The following is an 18,857-nucleotide window of genomic DNA, read 5'->3' on the forward strand; positions in this document are numbered from 1 at the left end:
TAACTGCTCAGAACATCTGCATTTGTTAGAAACAGGATTCATGTTATCACGCACAGAAATCACAAACAATGTGACTTTCATCTTGACAGATCATTCATCAAGAGATAAAACAATATTATACCAAAGTCCAGCTAGGAAGGAATAGAATTGTAAAAGCTACTTTCCATCAGGCAATCAATTTATGATCCACCCTGTGACTGACAATGGAAAATGGGAAATGCACCTCAAGGATGTCACAAGTAATAGCCAAGAAAAAAAAAAGATACATTCATTATAAAAAATTCTGAGTAATTTTGAGATTTTCTGAGATAAATAGTATAGAACTAAGCCTGAAGGTAGTAGCTTTCATTGGTTGTAAATTATTTCAGGTACATCAAAAGTAATAATGATTTTCTTCCTTTACCTGAGTATAACCAAGGCTTTTTAATATAACATCATTTTGGTACATAACAAATTTTCTTAGAGGATGGCAATGGGAACTTTTCCTTCCTGGAAATTGGATTCTCACACAGTCTTCTGTATCTATATCTTCCTCATGGTAGTTCCCACTGAGATTCTTTATTCTTTCATGAATTTTTTATGTGATAACATTGGTGTGTGTTAGTTAGCTACAGAACTAATGTATTCCCTCATAGTAGACAGGGATAATTTTAAAGCTGGGCCCTGGGGGCAAAAACAAACTATGTAGTAGAGCAAAACTAACATATAGAAACATAAATGGGAACACAGGGGGGAAGGCTGATGAAGAGGAGAGGGAAAAGGAGAGATTATGTCAAAATATAACATTTCTATTATTCTTTAAGATTAAATCCACAATTCCTATGTTATTCCAATATGTTTCAAAATACACTATTTTCTTTTAGGTTATGTTAATTTCTGCCAAAATAATCATGACTAAGGTTTTGGCTGACTAATGTGGGTCCTCTGCAAGAGATGTATTCACTGTATACTGCTGTACCATCTCTGCAGTTCTGATGTTTTTCTCTTAAGGTTTGAGTTTCCAAAAGCTTCAAGGAAAGGGACTTCCCATTCTTCAAATGTATACAATGTATAGTAAATCAGTGTAGAATAAAGTGATGAAGATAAGAGAACATAATCAACCTCAGGGAATCAAACCCAACATTGACTAAGAGTATTTTTGTTATTGTCATTATCACTCATGTGATACTTCCAAAAGAGATTTGACAGAGGGATATTTACAAATTACTAATGTTAAAGGAAATGCTTTCTGTAGAATTCATGGTTAAGAACCCATGTGGAGTCTCTCTCACTTTTTCTTCAACATGATGCAAGTTCAAGGCAAAAAGGGGTAACCCATGTGGGAACTTCACATCCGTAAGCTCTGCCTCAATATCAGTGTTGGGGAGAGTGGAAACAGAATGACCTGGGTGGCCAAAGTGTTGGAGCAGCTCACAGGCCTAACACCTGTATTTTCAAAAGCTAGATACATCATCAGGTCCTTTGGTATCCAGAGAAATGAGAAGATTGCTGTTCACTGCACTGTCCATGGAGCCAAGGCAGAAGAGATTCTGGAGAAAGGCCTGAAGGTATGGGAGTATGAGCTATGGAAAAATAGTTTCTCAGATACTGGAAACTTTGGCTTTGAGATTCAAGAACACATTGATCTGGGCATCATATATGACCCAAGCATTGGGATCTACAGCCTGGACTTTTTGTTGTTGTTGTTTTGTTTTGTTTTTTCGAGACATGGTTTCTCTGTGTAGTTTTGTGCCTTTCCTGGATCTCACTCTGTAGACCAGGCTGGCCTCAAACTCAATAAGATCTGCCTGCCTCTGCCTCCCAAAAGGTGTACATCACCACCACTTCTATGTGGTGCTGGGTAGGCCAGCTTTCAGCATCATAGATAAGAAGCGCAGGAGACGTTGCATTGGAGCCAAGCACAGAATCAGCAGAGTAGGCCATGCGATGGTTCCAGCAGAAGTATGATGGGATCATCCTTCCTGGCAAATACATTTTATCCAAAAGGCCAATAAAATAATTTTCTCTGAAAAGCAAAACAACAACAAGAACAACAAAAGAACCCATGAAGATTCTTAAGTCCCATAAGATGGTAGGGACATGTAGTGTAGTTGGAGTTTTCTCCCGTCTCCCTGGAGCCCGCAACCACTCAGACCCAAGTAAACACTCAGAGACTTATATTACTTATAAACTATATGGCCGTGGCAGGCTTCTTGCTATGTAGTTCTTATATCTTAAATTAAACCATTTCAATTAATCTATAAGTTGCCACGTGACTTGTGACTTACCGGTACTTTACATCTTACTTCTCATGGCAGAGGAAGCTGACAGTTCCACTGACTAAGCCTTCCACTTCCCAGAATTCTCTTCTCTGCTTATCCTGCCTATACTATACTTCCTGCCTGTCTTCTGGCCAATCAACATTTTATTTATTTATCAATCAATCAGAGCAACACCTTCACAGCATACAGAAAGACATCCCCAGCACTTCCCCTTTTCTTTTTTTCAAAAAGAAAGGTTTTAACTTTAACATAGTAAAATTACATATAACAAAACAATGATCAAGCAACAATTATAGTTACAATACCTAGTCTATTTATAATATCTATTCTATTTGTATTTGTCAAAATTAAAGAAGATATCCCATCTATTCTATATTTCTGAGTCTAAGTTTTCATATCTAACTTATCTTTTATCATAACTAAGGAAAATTATAAGAATCTAGTCTTCAATTATATCAAAGACCTCAGAAGGATATAATATTACCTGAGAAATGGGAGAAGGACACAAGCAACTATTGGGATCTTGCGAGAGTAGACAGAGACAGCTGGTAGCCTGGACACTCATCCAAAGTTCCTCTGTAAAGTTGGGGCATCTGTCTTCAGCCCACAGGCCTAGAGTCTCTCAGTCACTTTTCTCTGTGTCCTGTAGAATGTCTGGCAGTTTCCTCTGTGAAGCAGGAACCTGAATGACCCTTTTGCCAAGCAAAGCTTAGTAGTCACCTTCCTATGGGTCCTGCATGTCCAGTCAATCAAGCAGTCCAGGCAAAAACAGTTTCTTTCCCAAATTGCTATTTTTGCCAAGAAGAAGCTAAACTCCATATAGAGTGTCTTCGATGCCCATCCTCCTCTCTGAAGTAAATCGGTGCTGCCAGGAGCAGACATGTCTCACTGTCCAGAAAGTCTAAATATTTAAAACATTTTAAATGCCATATTCTGTAGGTCTTTGAATTGTTTGAAGATTACCTACCTAATTAAATTATATCTATGTATACCTAGAAAACTTAACATGACTATAAGTTTGTCTATCATAGAAGACTAATTATTAATCTATTTCTTAATTATCTATTACAATTTAAATGAGTTACAAAAACATAATAACTTTAAAAAGAGTAGAAATATACATACAGTATAACAAAATTAACTTTAAATTGGTATCAATAAACTGAAAATCTATTCCAATGTAAAACATTTTAGCCCGGCGGTGGTGGCACAAGCCTTTAATCCCAGCACTTGAGAGACAGAGGTAGGCAGATCTCTGTGAGTTTGAAGCCAGCCTGGTCTCCAAAGCGAGTTCCAAGAAAGGCACAAAGCCACACAAAGAAACCCTGTTTCGAAAAACAAACAAACAAAAAACATTTTAAACAATTTGCTCTTTAAAAGCAGGTTCAACAATCTACCCTTTTATCCTATCTTATCTATATCCTATATTTCTATATCATATACCCCTTTCTTATTTTAGAAAGATATTGACTATGACCAATAACAATTTGTAATCAACAATCTAAACAAAGACAAACATCCGTAATCCATTTTTGGGGATGTGGGCATAGTTTTCAAGGCTATTTTCTGCTTATACAGGGTGCTGTATTCTTATGGTGATTCTGAGAAAATTAAGAATTATGGTCAAGTCCTGATTGTAATAGTCTGTGAGGCTACACTGTCTGAGCCAGTTGCTTGAAGCCTTTCTGGATGTTGGATCATATGGGCCATGGTGTCATCAGAGACCTTTCAGGGGATCTTCCTTGGTCAAACCATATTAGCCTGAAGATAATGCCCCAACGTTGCAGAGAAAACTCGGGTGACTATCCAGGCAGCTGGCTGTTTCTATCAAATCACATTTTTTTGGACTTCCTCTTTTACTAGGTAATATTATTTCCTTCTTGAGTCTCTGAGGGAGTTGAAGATTAGATTCGTCTAAATATTACAGCAATTTGTCTTTTGCCTTCTTTCATTTCTCTTCATATAATTGAATATTTGTATACTTTTTATAGCAGAACTAAATTCTCTTCTAGAGATTTATGATTTAGGTATAACAATAGAATTTTTTATTAATTGAAACTTTCAGTTTAAATAAGTTTGCCATATCTATAGTAAAACATGATCATTATTCTAATATTGAAGCTTTTACTAACAATAGCCCACAGAATAAGAATAATTACTGATTTACTAATATGAAAAGAATACCCTTTATAAATATGGGTTGTAGTCAACTTGAATTAAGAAATTTGAGTTTGCTAGAACCAAGAGGCTTGGGAGACGAATCAGTTGGTAAGGTAATGTGTGTGCAAGGGTGTAGACCTGTGTTCAGATACCCCAACCATTTTAATAGCAGGGACTGCACATTGGAGGGTTTGAATGCTGAGGTAAGTAGATCCCTGATGCTCACTGTCAGCCAGTGTAGCTGAAAGGGTGAGCTATATCTTCAGTCTGAGAATGTGTCTCAGGAACAGATTAGAGAGCAGTAGAGGAAGACACCCAACAATGACCTTTAGTCTCCACATGCATGCATGTACATGTGCATGTGCACAATCACACTTGAATAAGCACATATACAAGGCACAGATGCACACACAATGACATATGCAATAATCTACATATTTGCTAACCTTGCACTAATATGATTCTATGGCTTGACTAAATGAGTTCAAAAATGTCACTTTTTGCACTTGTATATTTTGTTGACAAAAAGCTGATTTTGTGATTGCAAAATTTTAAATTATTTTACTGCTAAGGACTCAGTAGAAAAATAATTAATAAGATTACTTTCAATTACAATTTTTAAATTTCCAGTAATTCACTTACATTGTAATTGATTTTCTTCTGGAAATTAAAGTAGAAGGTGGATGAATCTCAGTTTTTAATTTCTGGAGCCATAAAACACCTAAGAAAAACTTTAATTCTACACCTTGTTAAAGTACATTAGGGGTAGAATATATTTAAAATTTTAGAATATATTGAAAATACTTTCAAATGCTATAATTTTAAGATCCTTTTTTACAATAATATCCTACAATAAAGAATAATTGTTTGCTATGATAGAACTTAAAATCTAAGGCTAGTCAGTAATATTACAAAATACCTTTATAGCTTGTGATTATTTCACATTCCGTTTTCCATTCCAGAAATATATCAATAATTCTTAAACCTAAGAGAGTTTATAATTTTGTTGTATTTCTCTGATGCCAATGGTAGAGCTTGTGATTATCCTAAGTTTAGTACTCAGTGGTAAGGTATTGATCATTTTTTTTTTATCAGGAGTGGTCAATTTATTTATCTTTGAAGAATATTGATATAGCAAATTTATGTTAAGTATAAAAAAAGAAAATTCTATTTGGGTGATTTATGAGTGAACAGTGACTCTGAAAATAGTGATATTAATGCTGAGATTTGAAGAATGAAAAGAAAATAAGGGAGACTATTACAGAAATGTACAAGTTCAAAAACAATTGTCCTAAGTGCTAGAATGAAGATGGACTGTGACAGGATTTTGCTAACAGGAATAAAACAGCCACACACAGAGCAAAGCATTGTTCGGAAAGCACCATTCTCATTTATTTATCTTGAATCTTTATCAGAAGTTGTTTCTTCTAAAAATGCATTGACTTCTTACATGAGCCCACAAAGTAATGAAACACTGGATAAACCCCTGTGTTTTTTCTCCAGTTTGAGTCTGTCTTCTTTACCTTGCATCACCTGCTCATATCTGCATGTAGTCGTGTAAATCACCCAAGAAACATCGGTCTAATCTATCCTCTTTTCCTTCAGTGCTGACAGCTCAGAGAGAAGTTGTTGTCACAAAATTGCAGTCACCATGAATTCAGGAACTAAAGTAACCAACCTATGTGGACAGAAAAACTGTGGTGATGATGTACCCAAAGGCAAAAGCAATCGTCTCCTGAGAAACACTATCTTTTTAAGAGATGACAGTGACAAGGACCACATCACAGAATTATAATTGAGTCACACATCTACCTGACACCACCTAGACCAGAACTGCTTAAGTACACAAACTGTTGCCACTATGCCCCAAACTTTCCTCTACCTTAGCCCAAAGCTACTACCAGGACTACAAAGGTGGACTTGGATCATTAAAATCTTTTTGTTTATTCATCTTTCTGAAGAGACTACAAAGAATAAATACCTTTCTGCCCTTTACAATGGCTTGTCCCTTTAATTAGTATACTTACTTTCCTATCTAATTAACAGTTGATGATCTACAATTTTCCTGACAATATTTTACCACCATATTGTTCTGTTCAGATCTGCACTCTTCTTCAATCAATTCAATTTTGCCATTTGAACCTTTTGTCAGTTGTTAAGAACAACTTTAGAAAGACCTACAGTCATGCATTTTAGTGACACAATTATTTCACATCATTCGGCTTGTCCTGCTAATTCCTCAGTATGTCCATAGACAGCACTTTCTGCGCATGACATTTCCTGGGATGTCATTTCACAGCACTCCCAGTCTTAAATTCCTTTCTTACCTAATAGAAAAACAAGAATCTAATAAACTCTAATTGCTTATCATTTCTACTTTTAAATTACGATATACATCTCAGTAGGCACAAGCAATCTTTCTCTTCATATTCAGTACAAGTGAAATGAAATCCTGAATATCAAGTTCTATTCCTGAAATATGACTGCCACCGATTTTCCAGAACATATTTAATATGCAGAAAATAAAATGACACAATTATCTACCATTATAACACTACTACCAGCTTCTATATATCATCTAATTATGTTTATTAGTCTTGGAAAAAAAAAGAAAAAAAAAGAACAAGAAATACGTTTTTGTACATTTTTTCCTGGAGACATTCATCTTTCCAGATTTGAAATTTTCTTAATCACTGTCACTATTTGTAAAAACAGTTTCATTCTACCTTCACAATTCATGTTTTTGATATATTTCACACCATATGAAATCTGGTTTCATTAGCTTGTTACTCCAGTAATAACAGGAAAAATATTCTAAAAGTTTATTTAGTGTATTTAGTATATTTGTTTAGTATATTTACTATATTTATTTAGTATATTTAGAAAAAAGAGCTCTCCACCACAGTGGAGCTTTGTTCTTTACTGAAATGAGAACTATGGGCTTCTGAATATATTTGTATTTTCCTTAAAACAGGGTTGATGTCTACTTTCTTCACATTTCATTCTGTATTAACGTCCCTTCCTCTATATTTTCTAGTTCCTTCCCTTTTGTGCACAATAAATCCTTCTTTTAATTTTACTGCTCACATATTTTGAAATTGTGGATCATTTGTTCTCAATTTTACAAATGCTTATTCTGTAATTTCATTAATTCCATGGATGTACTTTCCACTTAAAATTTACATGTTTTGTAATATTAGTTTTTCACTATTTACTGGAGGCTGATTTTAATCTTATTGTTATTTTAATGTTACTAAATATTTTCATGAACTATCAATAAGCCCTTAAAATATGTCAGGCCAGGAAAGATGATTTTTGCAGTACTGCAAAAACTTTCAATATCAATATTAGAGGACAAAAAAACCATAAAAATTGAAGAATGTGAGAGAAAGGAATATATCGATTTTCCTTATTATTGATAACATCATGATAAAGGAAAAGAAAGGAGAAAGAATATGGATATTCTTAACCAGAGTGACGAAGTAGACAACGACTCTGGTTAAGGCATGCTACAATTCTCTTTAAAAGAAGACAGGACCAAATGCACCCCATGGTACTTGCACTTCAAAAAACATTTTCACTCAAGTGTACTTTCCACTTTTCCTGGCAGAAGTGCCCCTGTTTTCTTAACAGGTCTTTGTGGTGTCAAACCTCTGCAAGGGTTCTAAGAGGTTTCCAAGACTTGGAACAGAAATATATACGTGTAAGCCACAGAGCGCAGCCACCTGATCTCATGGGCTTATTTCGAACTTCAAATTTTTCACCAAAATTTCATTATCTTGCCCGTTGCTGTCAGGTATCTCTATCTATTTGTGATCGATTGCATGATTAAATCTCTCATTCCTGACAGTCTGAAAAGCATTATTTTATTCCATCATTCAGGTCTAAGGTATAAACACATGTAGTCTTCTAAATTCAGACTCAAATTGCCATGATATAATTCTATCAAAAATGTGTTAAATTTAATGGTCTTATCAAATTCATAGTTTTGACAAAATTCAAGAAATACAAAAACTGAAATATTCAGGCACAAATTGCCATCAAATTTTGAAACATACGTTTTATTTGATTTAATTTATTTCTTAGTTTTTTTCTTAAGTAGAAGAGTTTCAGAGGCATAAGACTCTTAAATGGGATTATCATTAAAAAGATCTTCACACTTATAATACACTTTAATTTTTTCAAGTTTCTGAAGTGTTTTGAAGCAGCACATATCAAAGAAACATCTTGTACTCAGTATTGAAATAATTTGTCTGAAAGTAGGCCACCTTGCCCCAAAAGGCAGGTTAAATCACCTGCCAGTCCACTTTACTTCTTGTTCTTCTCAATCTTATTTCTTTAGTATCTGTAGAATGACTCCATTTCGGGAATCCACTAAACATTTTATATCACATTTACAAGTACCTGCTTCATTTCTTATGACCCAAATTAACTGCACTCCACTTGACAATCGAGAGTCTAAAGAAAAGCTCAGTTCATCATTATAGAGTTGACCCAAAGGAGTGGACAAAGTGGGTTTTATATAATAAAATACTCTATTCTGGCAATCAAAACCTTTATTAACTGGCATACCCTAAAGAGACTAAGTAAACATTTTTGGAGAAATTGATTTCCTTGTGTAATATTACTAAATTCCCAAAGGAAAATCCTTTACTGAATAATAAGTAGGAATAGACCAAAAATGGTGAAATGTAATGCATTGCTATATATTTTTGAGTCAAGTACATAACAGTATATAAATATGAAATTTATAAATGATAGTTTGCATGTGAACATAATATATCTGTACCCAGTCATAAAAGCATTTGAAAGATGTTTTCTTTAGTAAGTTTTCTCATTGATGTATTGCTGAACAAGTAATGCACAAGTACCTTGTAGGTTTTCACTTTTAATTTACTGCTTCAGTCTCTCTTGGTGCTATCATATGCTATTTTAGACTTACTGAGTTGATAAAATTAAATGTATTTTTAACTTTTATTCTTACTTCCAAGTCCTTCACTTTGAATATTTTCTCATATTTTACAAATACCACAACAATTTGGGGTGCATTATCTCAAGCATTTAGCGTGAAAATTCTTGTAAGACACTGGTAAGGTGACTACAGAAGCCTGATTCCATCAATTCAATCCCTGGACACAATGTAAGGAGAAAGTAGAGAACCAGTCCCAGAAACTCGTTCATAGATCTTCAAATGCTTCTGGTGGAAGCAATGCAGAGCTCTCTAGAAACATACATCACCTATACATACAGATACAGACTCTGTCTCTGTCTCTCTGTCTCTCTGTCTCTCTCACACACACATGTATGAACACATACATACACACATAAATATATACATGCAAACTAATATATACATATAGTAAAAAATAAGTTGAATCAAGTTTATGTCATAGAAAATTCTGATAAGGTTGGAAACATGGACAGAATTTTTTGTCACCAATTTCAAAAGATACAAGAATTATAATGTAAAATTAGCAAGGAGAATGCACATAGAGAAGTATTCAATTTATAAAATCCATTATTAGTTTTCTTACTTATGAAACAATGTTAATATTATCTGTCAGAGAACGCAATATTTATAAAATATTCCTTTGTAGGAAGAAGATGATGAAGAATGCACATAAGATTTTTAAGTCTTTTGCTGTTTTAAAATATCTTTTGAATACAGAATTAAAAACCAATTTCCTGATAATTATATAAATGATAATTCAGTATTAGCATACTAATATATTGGCACAGTTTCAAAACTCTTGTCATTTCCAGTTATCATGCAAATGAAAAAGTTGCTAATAATTTTATTGAGATAATTGAACATTTTAGTTTTCAATAACAAAATAGTTGAAACTAAATTACTATTAATATAATTAGTTATATTAAAGATAATAGCTTGTATGTTAAATTTTATATTGCTTAAAGGAAATTTAACTTTATACTATAAATGATCCTAGTTTGTCAGGTATATCTTATAAATCTTAGAGGAATAGAATAGTTACCTATTATCCCCCCCAAATTATAATAAGATATTATCACAAATATTGATCTGATTAAATGCTAGATTTTCAGACTTTTGTTCTTCATTCTATGACTACATTGATGTATTTCAAGTTCTGAAATGATAAATAAAAATGTAACAAAATACCTGAACTTCAATGCAATAACATCACACATGAAAAATTTATAATCCTTTTTAGTTCCTAAGACTTTGTAACTGTGAGTTGCTTTTAAGTGTCCCTTGAAGTGTATGCCACATAATACATATTTAGTACATTTTTGATAGCTATTCACAGATGCTAGAACATTTTTTGGCATGAAGAGAGTTATATATTAAGTCTCTGTAATATAAGAAAAAACTAATATCAGAGCAATTTGTGGCATAAGGCACATATATTATATTCTCTAAAGGCTTATTAATATAATTAAGATAATGTTCTAGATAGTAGTCTTAACTTCTTTTCCTCCAGTTGGCACAAAAACAAACAGAATGACAACAAGAGTTCAGGGAGAAAACGTTTATTGTGATTCTTAGTTTAAAAGCACAATCTAATAGGGTTCATGGTGGGAAGTGTGGATGATAAGGTCTTGGAACTACTGGAGAGTGAAAATGCCCAATGCTGTTCAGTCTCCTTTTTGTTTATATAATCTCTAGGATTCCAGCCAAGGAATAGTACCACCTATATTGGGTGCATCTTCACACCTCAGTTACCCTAGTAAGAATAATCCCTCATTGGCATGCCCAGAGCTATTTTTTCTAAGTGAATCTAGATCTAGATGTTGTCCAATGGAATTTTCCATCACAGTAGGCTCGATGTTTTGTTAGAGAGCTGTTATTAAAATATCCTAGAGAATAGCCAAAAAGTAAAAACTGTTCATTTCATCTCATTGTTTCAGACTATTTTGCTCCATTGATCCTTGGCACATTACTCTGCAGAACATCATAAAACAGAGGATATGACAGAGGGTCCCCTTTTTATGGTCAACTGGAATCCAACAAAGAAAGAACCAGAGCAACATAAACTTTCTTCAACTAGGTCCTACCTTTTTTCAGATGAGGCCCCATCCTCCTGCAACAAGTCCCATCTCCCAAAGTTCTACCACATCCTAACTCCTGTTTGACTTTGTCTTTTTTCAAGAGATTAATCTATGTATAAGGGTAGAGACCACATGATTCAGACTCTTCCTAAAGTCCATCAACAGGCAATCAATATCTTATGACATGACTGATTAGGGCATGCCTTTTTTAAATCCTAATATTTGAAATACGCAATGTTTTTAAAACATTTATACTGTAATCAACAAGAATAAGTTGGAGTCTGGGTATTGTAACCATAGTAACAAACATTAGGAAATTGGCAGCTCTGAGTGCTTAATATTCAAATAGTCACTGAGGACTTCGATTGGAATATAAACCTAGGGTATATATCCTGGATCAAATGAAATTCTGTGCTTTGGATAAATCATCTACAAAACACTTGTCAGTCCACATGGTGGATTTTCTATGTTCTCAATAGCAACAATTCTATTCATCAAAGCAGATAAGTTTGCTACTTTATGCTGTCAAATCTTTTTGCCATATATTGAGTAAGTTAATAAGTAGTGATTGATGGAGATGCCAATGCTGGATTTCTATGAGAGTCTATTTTAGATTTGAACACTGCCGTACCATAATATTGCAACACTTACTGTATAACTTGGATTTGACTGCTTTTAGATTCTGAATATCTATAAATAAACATATGATGGAAAACCATAAAGGAAATAATTTTTCTTACATCAAGAAAAAGATAAATTGGGAACAAATCTAAACACCTTATCTGGGAATATTTAATATTATCTCTGGACTGAAGATTATTCTTGTCTGTAATGAGCCTCTGAACAATTTCCTATTCCAAGCAATCCTATTTATTTCCTGGAATGAAAGTTGAGTGATTTGAACGAGAATGGCCCCGATAGGCTCATATATTTGAATATGTGGTCACCAGTTGGGAAGGAATAGAACATGTGGTCTTCTTGGAGGAATAGAATGTGTGCAACTGGAGGCAGGGGTGGAGGTTTCAAAAGCCTACTTCATTCCCAGGTAGGTTTCTCTCCCTTTGTCTAGTGATTTTTGTTTCAACATGTAATCTCCCTCTCAGCTCCTTCTCCATCACCAGTGCTAACCTGCCTGGTACTATACTCCCCACTGTGGTGGTCATGAATTCTCGCTAGTTCTGTGGAACTCTGGGTCCCTAATTAAAGGTTTTGTTTTTTTAATCTATAAATGCCCATTGTCATGGTGTTTTGTTACAGGAGTAGAAGAATAAATGAGACAGTGGGAATACAAATAAATAATTGAAGAAACATTAATATCTACCTTGATGTTCACTTACATACTTTTCCACTTTACTTCTCTATTAAATTTCAAATTTAACAGCCTAATTTTGTCTAAAAATGAAGACTTAAACCTTAGTTGAGTGTAATTTACAAATAATTTGCTTATCACAAGTTTCTCTCCTTGGCTATGTATGGACAAGAAAATCGTGACCCACATTTCATCTTTCTTGGTGCTTCATTTCAAGTGAATGAGACAATGCAATTGGTTTTAAGCAAAGATGTGCTTATAATAATGTATGTACTATTCAGTATGTGGCCCTTTAAAACTGGACTTAAAATTAAGCAGGCTGTAGTACTGCAAGCTTTTAACCCCAGCACTCAGGAGGCAGAGGCAGGCAGATCTCTGAGTTTGAGGCTACTCTTATCTACGAAGCAGACAACAGGGCATCCAGGACTGTTAGACAAAAACAGTCTCAAAAAACTCACAGAAAAATTAAGTAGATAACTATATATATATATATATATATATATATATATATATATATATATATATGGGGATAATGCAGTTTTACATAGAGGTAAATGACAATAAATCTAATCCATGAATGTTGTAGTAAAAGATATACAATACCCAAGACCATCTGCAGTCTGTATGTTCCAGTACTCATAGTAAAACCAGTATGCCAGACTAGAAATAAACAAGACTTAAGATTGTTAGTAAAAGAAGCCAGATCAGCAAAGAGATAATGGGTCAGGTAGACAGCTTTGATAAATAAATGACATAATAGTTTACTGTAATTCTTGGCTCAGTGAAATAAACACATATGTTATTCACACACGAAAGAGAGGATTTTAAATAAAAGCAACATAAATTATGTCTTTTGTGTAGTAGATATAACACACGTGGCATTTTTTCCATGGAGAGGGCTTTTGCTATCAAGAACAGTGACCAAATATGTCAGTACCAGTTTCTTATGCTTAAAATTTTAGTGGCCAGACATAAACCATGTCTAACTTAGTAATTTGCCAAGAACAGTTAGCTTAGTGGATGTTTATTTATTTGATGATTATAGTCAATCAAAATATCATAAAAGTCTTGCTCTCCCATGTCAAAGTAACTGTTACTAAATCTTGAACCACTACTAAGCAGGTTCCAAATATTACAGTTGGTGTATCATCAGATAATTAATAATATTTAGGTCTTCTTATACATATTTTGCCATTGAATAGGTGAAAAGTTAAAGCTACCCAATAACAAATTTGCCAAGATTATACAAGAATTTTATATATTTAAATAAAAAAAATCAATTCTAAAGTTGATTTTATATACTAAGAGATTTCAGTAAAATATTGAATATTCAACTAAAATTGACAAATAAAATAGGAACATTTACTATTTTTATTTTCTCTTTTCATGGAAAAGAAAAAGGAAAGAAACTTCAAAGTATTAGTTCTTCATTCACTCCTTGGAAATAGTAATTGAGTAAAGGCCAAAATAATGCTAATGTAACTTGCATATGTATCCTCCAAAATACATGAGTATAACATACAGATAAAGCTGTTTTTGGATAACAAATAAATAAGAGCTGTGGTTATTGGCTGAGTGCACGACATAAAGAATTCCAGTTCTTGAAACTATCAATCATCCTGTGGCTCATGAGCTAAGAGAAAAAGTAATTTCACAATATAGTATGCTAAGAGGAAATGGAACAATCGGCTCCATTCTCTGGTCTGAAAGAAGTAAAGAAAATTTCCTTTAAGACTGGGTGTGGTAGATTTTCTTGCTATTTCATTACCCTTACAGAGACTGTGGCTTTATCTAATCACTCTGGTGCTTCACACACAATCCTCTTTCATTGCTCTCCCACTCCATCCCCGTTCCAGCTCAAATATCCAGTTCCTTCATGTTCTCATCTCCCATCTCCTACCCTCCATTGCCCCCTTCACCCCTGTTTACTCATGGAGATCTCATCTATTTCCCCTTCCCAGTGTGATACATGCATCCCTCTTGGGGCTCTCCTTGTTAGCTAGCTTCTCTAGAGTTGTGGGTTGTAGTCTGATTATCCTTTGTATTATATCTAGTATCCTCCTATGAGTGAGTACATACCATGTTTGTCCTTCTGAGTCTGGGTTACCTCACTCAGGATGATATATTCTAGTTCCATCCATTTGCCTGCAAATTTCATGATGTTGTTGTTTTTAACTGCTGAGTAGTACTCCATTGTAGCTAGAGTTTTCCTGCCTGGCCCACAGTCAGGACAAATCTCTCTCACCTGCCAGTCCCACAGGCGCTCAGACCCAACCAAGTAAACACAGAGACTTACATTGGTTACAAACTGTATGGCCATGGCAGGCTTCTTGCTGACTGTTCTTACAGCTTAAATTAATCCATTTCTATAAATCTATACCTTGCCACATGGCTCGTGGCTTACCGGCATCTTCATATGCTGTTTGTCATCATGGCTGCTGGCAGTGTCCCTCTGACTCAGCCTTCCACTTCCCAGCTTTATTCTCCTCCTTATCCCGCCTACACTTCCTGCCTAGCCAATGGCCAATCAGTGTTTTATTTATTGACTAAACAGCAACACATTTGCCATACAGAACATCCCACAGCACTCTATTGTGTCAATGTACACATTTTCTCTATCCATTCTTTGGTTGAGGGACATTTAGGTTTGTTTCCAGGTTCTGGCTATTACAAATAATGCTGCTATGAACATAGCTGAGCATGTGTCCTTGTGGTATGATTGAGCGTTCCTTGGGTATATGCCCTTGAGTGGTATTTCTGGGTCTTGAGGTAGATTGAGCAATGAAAGAGAAACCAGAGGTAGGCATCATGGGGATGGGAAGAAACCAGGAGCTACAAAAGTTTCCAGAAATCCACAAGGATGACCCCACCTTAAGCTACTAGAAACAGTGGAGAGGGTGCCTGAACTAGTCTACCCCAGTAATCAAATTGGTGAACACTCTAACTGTCATCATAAAGCCTTCATCCAGTAACTGATGGAAGCAGATGCAGATATCCACAGCCAAATACCAGGCCAAGCTCCAGAGTCCATTTGAAGAGACTGAAGAGGGATTCTATGAGGAAGGTGCATGAAGATCATCAATGGGAAATACACAGAGACAACCAAACCAAATTAGTGGGAATTCATGAACTGTGGACCAACAGCTGTGGATCCTCCATGGTACTGGACTAGGCCCTCTGCATAGGCTAGACAATTGTATAGTTTGATTTGCTTAAGGGGCCCCCTGACAGTGGGATCAGAATCCATCCCTGTTACATGAGTGGGCTTTTTGGAGCCCACTGTCTATGATAGGATACCTTACAGTGTTAGTGCAGGGGGAGGGAATTGGACCTGCCTCAACTGTGTGTATCAGGCTCTGCTGAATCCCCATGGAAGGCCTTGCCTTAGAGGAGGTGGGAAAGGGGGGGTGGGTTGGGGGTAGAAGGCTAGGGGTTAGAAGGAGGGAGGGAGGGTTATCTGTGGTTGGCATGTAAAATCTATAGAAAATTTCTTAATAATAATAATAGTAAATAATCTTCAATGGCTATCTGCCAAGGAAGTTCTTTACCACTTTTCCAGTTGATTGACATGACTCATCAGTGTAATATATAGATGAAATTGCAGCACTGAATGATTTTCACTCATTTATTCCAGTTTATGTTTTCCTGATGGGTCCAGCATTTTCATTGATAAAGCATAATTTAAAACACAGCTTTGTAGAAGAAATAAAAAGCAAAACATCAAAGGATTTGGTGAACCAAAGTTCATTTTCTCATCTAAGGAGAAATTGCTTTGAAACAAACGCAATATAACCAAAAGCCATAAAAGATATAAACATAAAGACAACATTCACAATATAGAATTATAGTTATAGACATCCATTTTGATAAAGAGTGACTCTCAACAAACCTAAGTTAACAGTTGATCATTGGGTCTTGGAATTAATAGTAGTATTTCAAATTTTACTAACGCCTAAGACATCCTTATATCCTGTGCAAAACCAGCATAATGTATATCAAAATTATTTGATATTTAGTATTGTATATGTTTAGATAAACTTTCCTTTTATCTATTTATCTTTTATCAATATCTATTTATCAATCTTTTATCTATTTATCTTTTATCAATAGATAAAGCCACAGCAGTAGACCCCAACGAAGAAAAGTACACACACATCACCACCAAAAAATAACAGGAATGAACAATCACTGGACATTAATATCCCTCAATATCAATGGACTTAATTCACCTATAAAAAGACATAGGCTTACAGAATGGATACGAAAGCAGGACCCATCTTTCTGCTGCATACAAGAAACACATCTCAAATTCAAAGATAGACACTACCTAAAAATAAAAGGCTGGGAAAAGACTTTCCAATCAAACGGTCTTAAGAAACAAGCAGGTGTAGCCATCCTGATATCCAGCAAAATAGACTTCAAACTAAAATCAATCAAAAGAGATCAAGAAGGGCATTACATACTCATCACAGGAAAGATCCACCAAGATGAAGTCTCAATTCTGAACATTTATGCCCCAAACACAAGGGCACCCACATATGTAAAAGAAACATTATTAAAGCTTAAATCACATATAAAACCCCACACATTAATAGTGGGAGACCTCAACACCCCACTTTCACCACTGGACAGATCCCCCAAATCGAAACTTAACAGAGAAATAAAGGACTTAATTGATGTCATGACTCAAATGGACTTAATCGACATCTACAGAACATTCCATCCTAACAAAAAAGAATATACCTTCTTCTCAGCACCCCATGGAACCTTCTCTAAAATTGACCACATACTTGGTCACAAAGCAAATCTAAACAGATACAAAACAATTAGAATAACCTCCTGTGTTCTATCAGACCACCATGGTCTAAAGTTGGATTTCAACAACAACAAAAACTACAGAAAACCTACAATCTCATGGAAACTGAACAATACCCACCTGAATCACCAATGGGTTAAGGAAGAAATAAAGAAAGAAATTAAAGACTTCCTAGAGATCAACGAAAATGAAGACACCACATATCCAAACCTATGGGACACTATGAAAGCAGTACTAAGAGGGAAATTCATAGCACTAAACGCCCACATAAATAAGCTGGAGAAATCTCACACTAGTGACTTAACAGCACACCTGAAAGTTCTAGAACAGGAAGAAGCAAAGTCTCCCAGGAAAAATAGATGCCAGGAAATTATCAAAGTGAGAGCTGAAATCAATAAAATAGAAACAAAGAGAACAATACAAAAAATTAATGAAACAAAGAGTTGGTTCTTTGAGAAAATCAACAAGATAGACAAGCCCTTATCCAAACTAACCAAAAGACAGAGAGAGAGCATCCAAATCAACAAAATCAGAAATGAAAAGGGGGACATAACAACAGACATTGAGGAAATCCAGAGAATCATCAGGTCATACTTCAAAAACCTCTATTCTACAAAACTGGAAAACCTAAAAGAAATGGATAATTTTCTGGATAGGTACCACATACCTAAATTAAATCAAGACCAGATATTTAGTATTGTATATGTTTAGATAAACTTTCCTTTTATCTATTTCTTTTCTTTTTTTCTGTTTTTTTGAGACAGGGTTTCTCTGTGTAGCCCTGGCTGTCCTGGAACTCACTCTGTAGACCAGGCTGGCCTCGAACTCACAGAGATCCACCAGGCTCTGCCTCCCAAGTGCTGGGATTAAAGGTGTGCACCACCACTGCCCGGCTATCTATTTCTTTTCTAACGACTGAATAAATAATATAACAATCATTGATGTTAAGCCCATTCCCTATTTTCTGTTTCTTCACTAATTTATATTATTTCAGGAAACAAAACAAAACTAAGGTTATAATGTTGCATGGGCAGTTATTGAGTATTAGGAAGGTTTCTACCTTCTTAAAATTTGTACTATCACATACCATCTGTCTCCCACAGTGATGATTATTTTTACTAAGTAAACATCAGAATTATTAAATTCTAGTTGTTATGTTTGCAACTACATTATTTGATTATTTATAGGGCTATTAGACAAACTGAGAAGCAATTAAGCTGCATACTCATAGGTTAAAGAAAATCTAAAACATGCCTCTGAACACATAACCATATGACAGAAA

The 18,857-nt window shown here is 34.9% G+C and overlaps 1 protein-coding gene across 1 annotated transcript; it reads left to right on the top strand.

The window, feature by feature from the left end:
* The first annotated feature begins 1,316 nt into the window (after positions 1-1,316).
* LOC131919858 (large ribosomal subunit protein uL5-like) lies at positions 1,317-1,947 on the top strand. Its single transcript, XM_059274308.1, has 2 exons — positions 1,317-1,668; positions 1,823-1,947. Exons 1-2 carry the CDS (start codon positions 1,317-1,319, stop codon positions 1,945-1,947), a joined length of 477 nt encoding a protein of 158 aa, XP_059130291.1.
* Positions 1,948-18,857: the final 16,910 nt, after the last annotated feature.

The sequence above is a fragment of the Peromyscus eremicus genome, chromosome 9 (genome assembly GCF_949786415.1).
Source record: "Peromyscus eremicus chromosome 9, PerEre_H2_v1, whole genome shotgun sequence".
NCBI classification, from domain to species: domain Eukaryota; kingdom Metazoa; phylum Chordata; class Mammalia; order Rodentia; family Cricetidae; genus Peromyscus; species Peromyscus eremicus.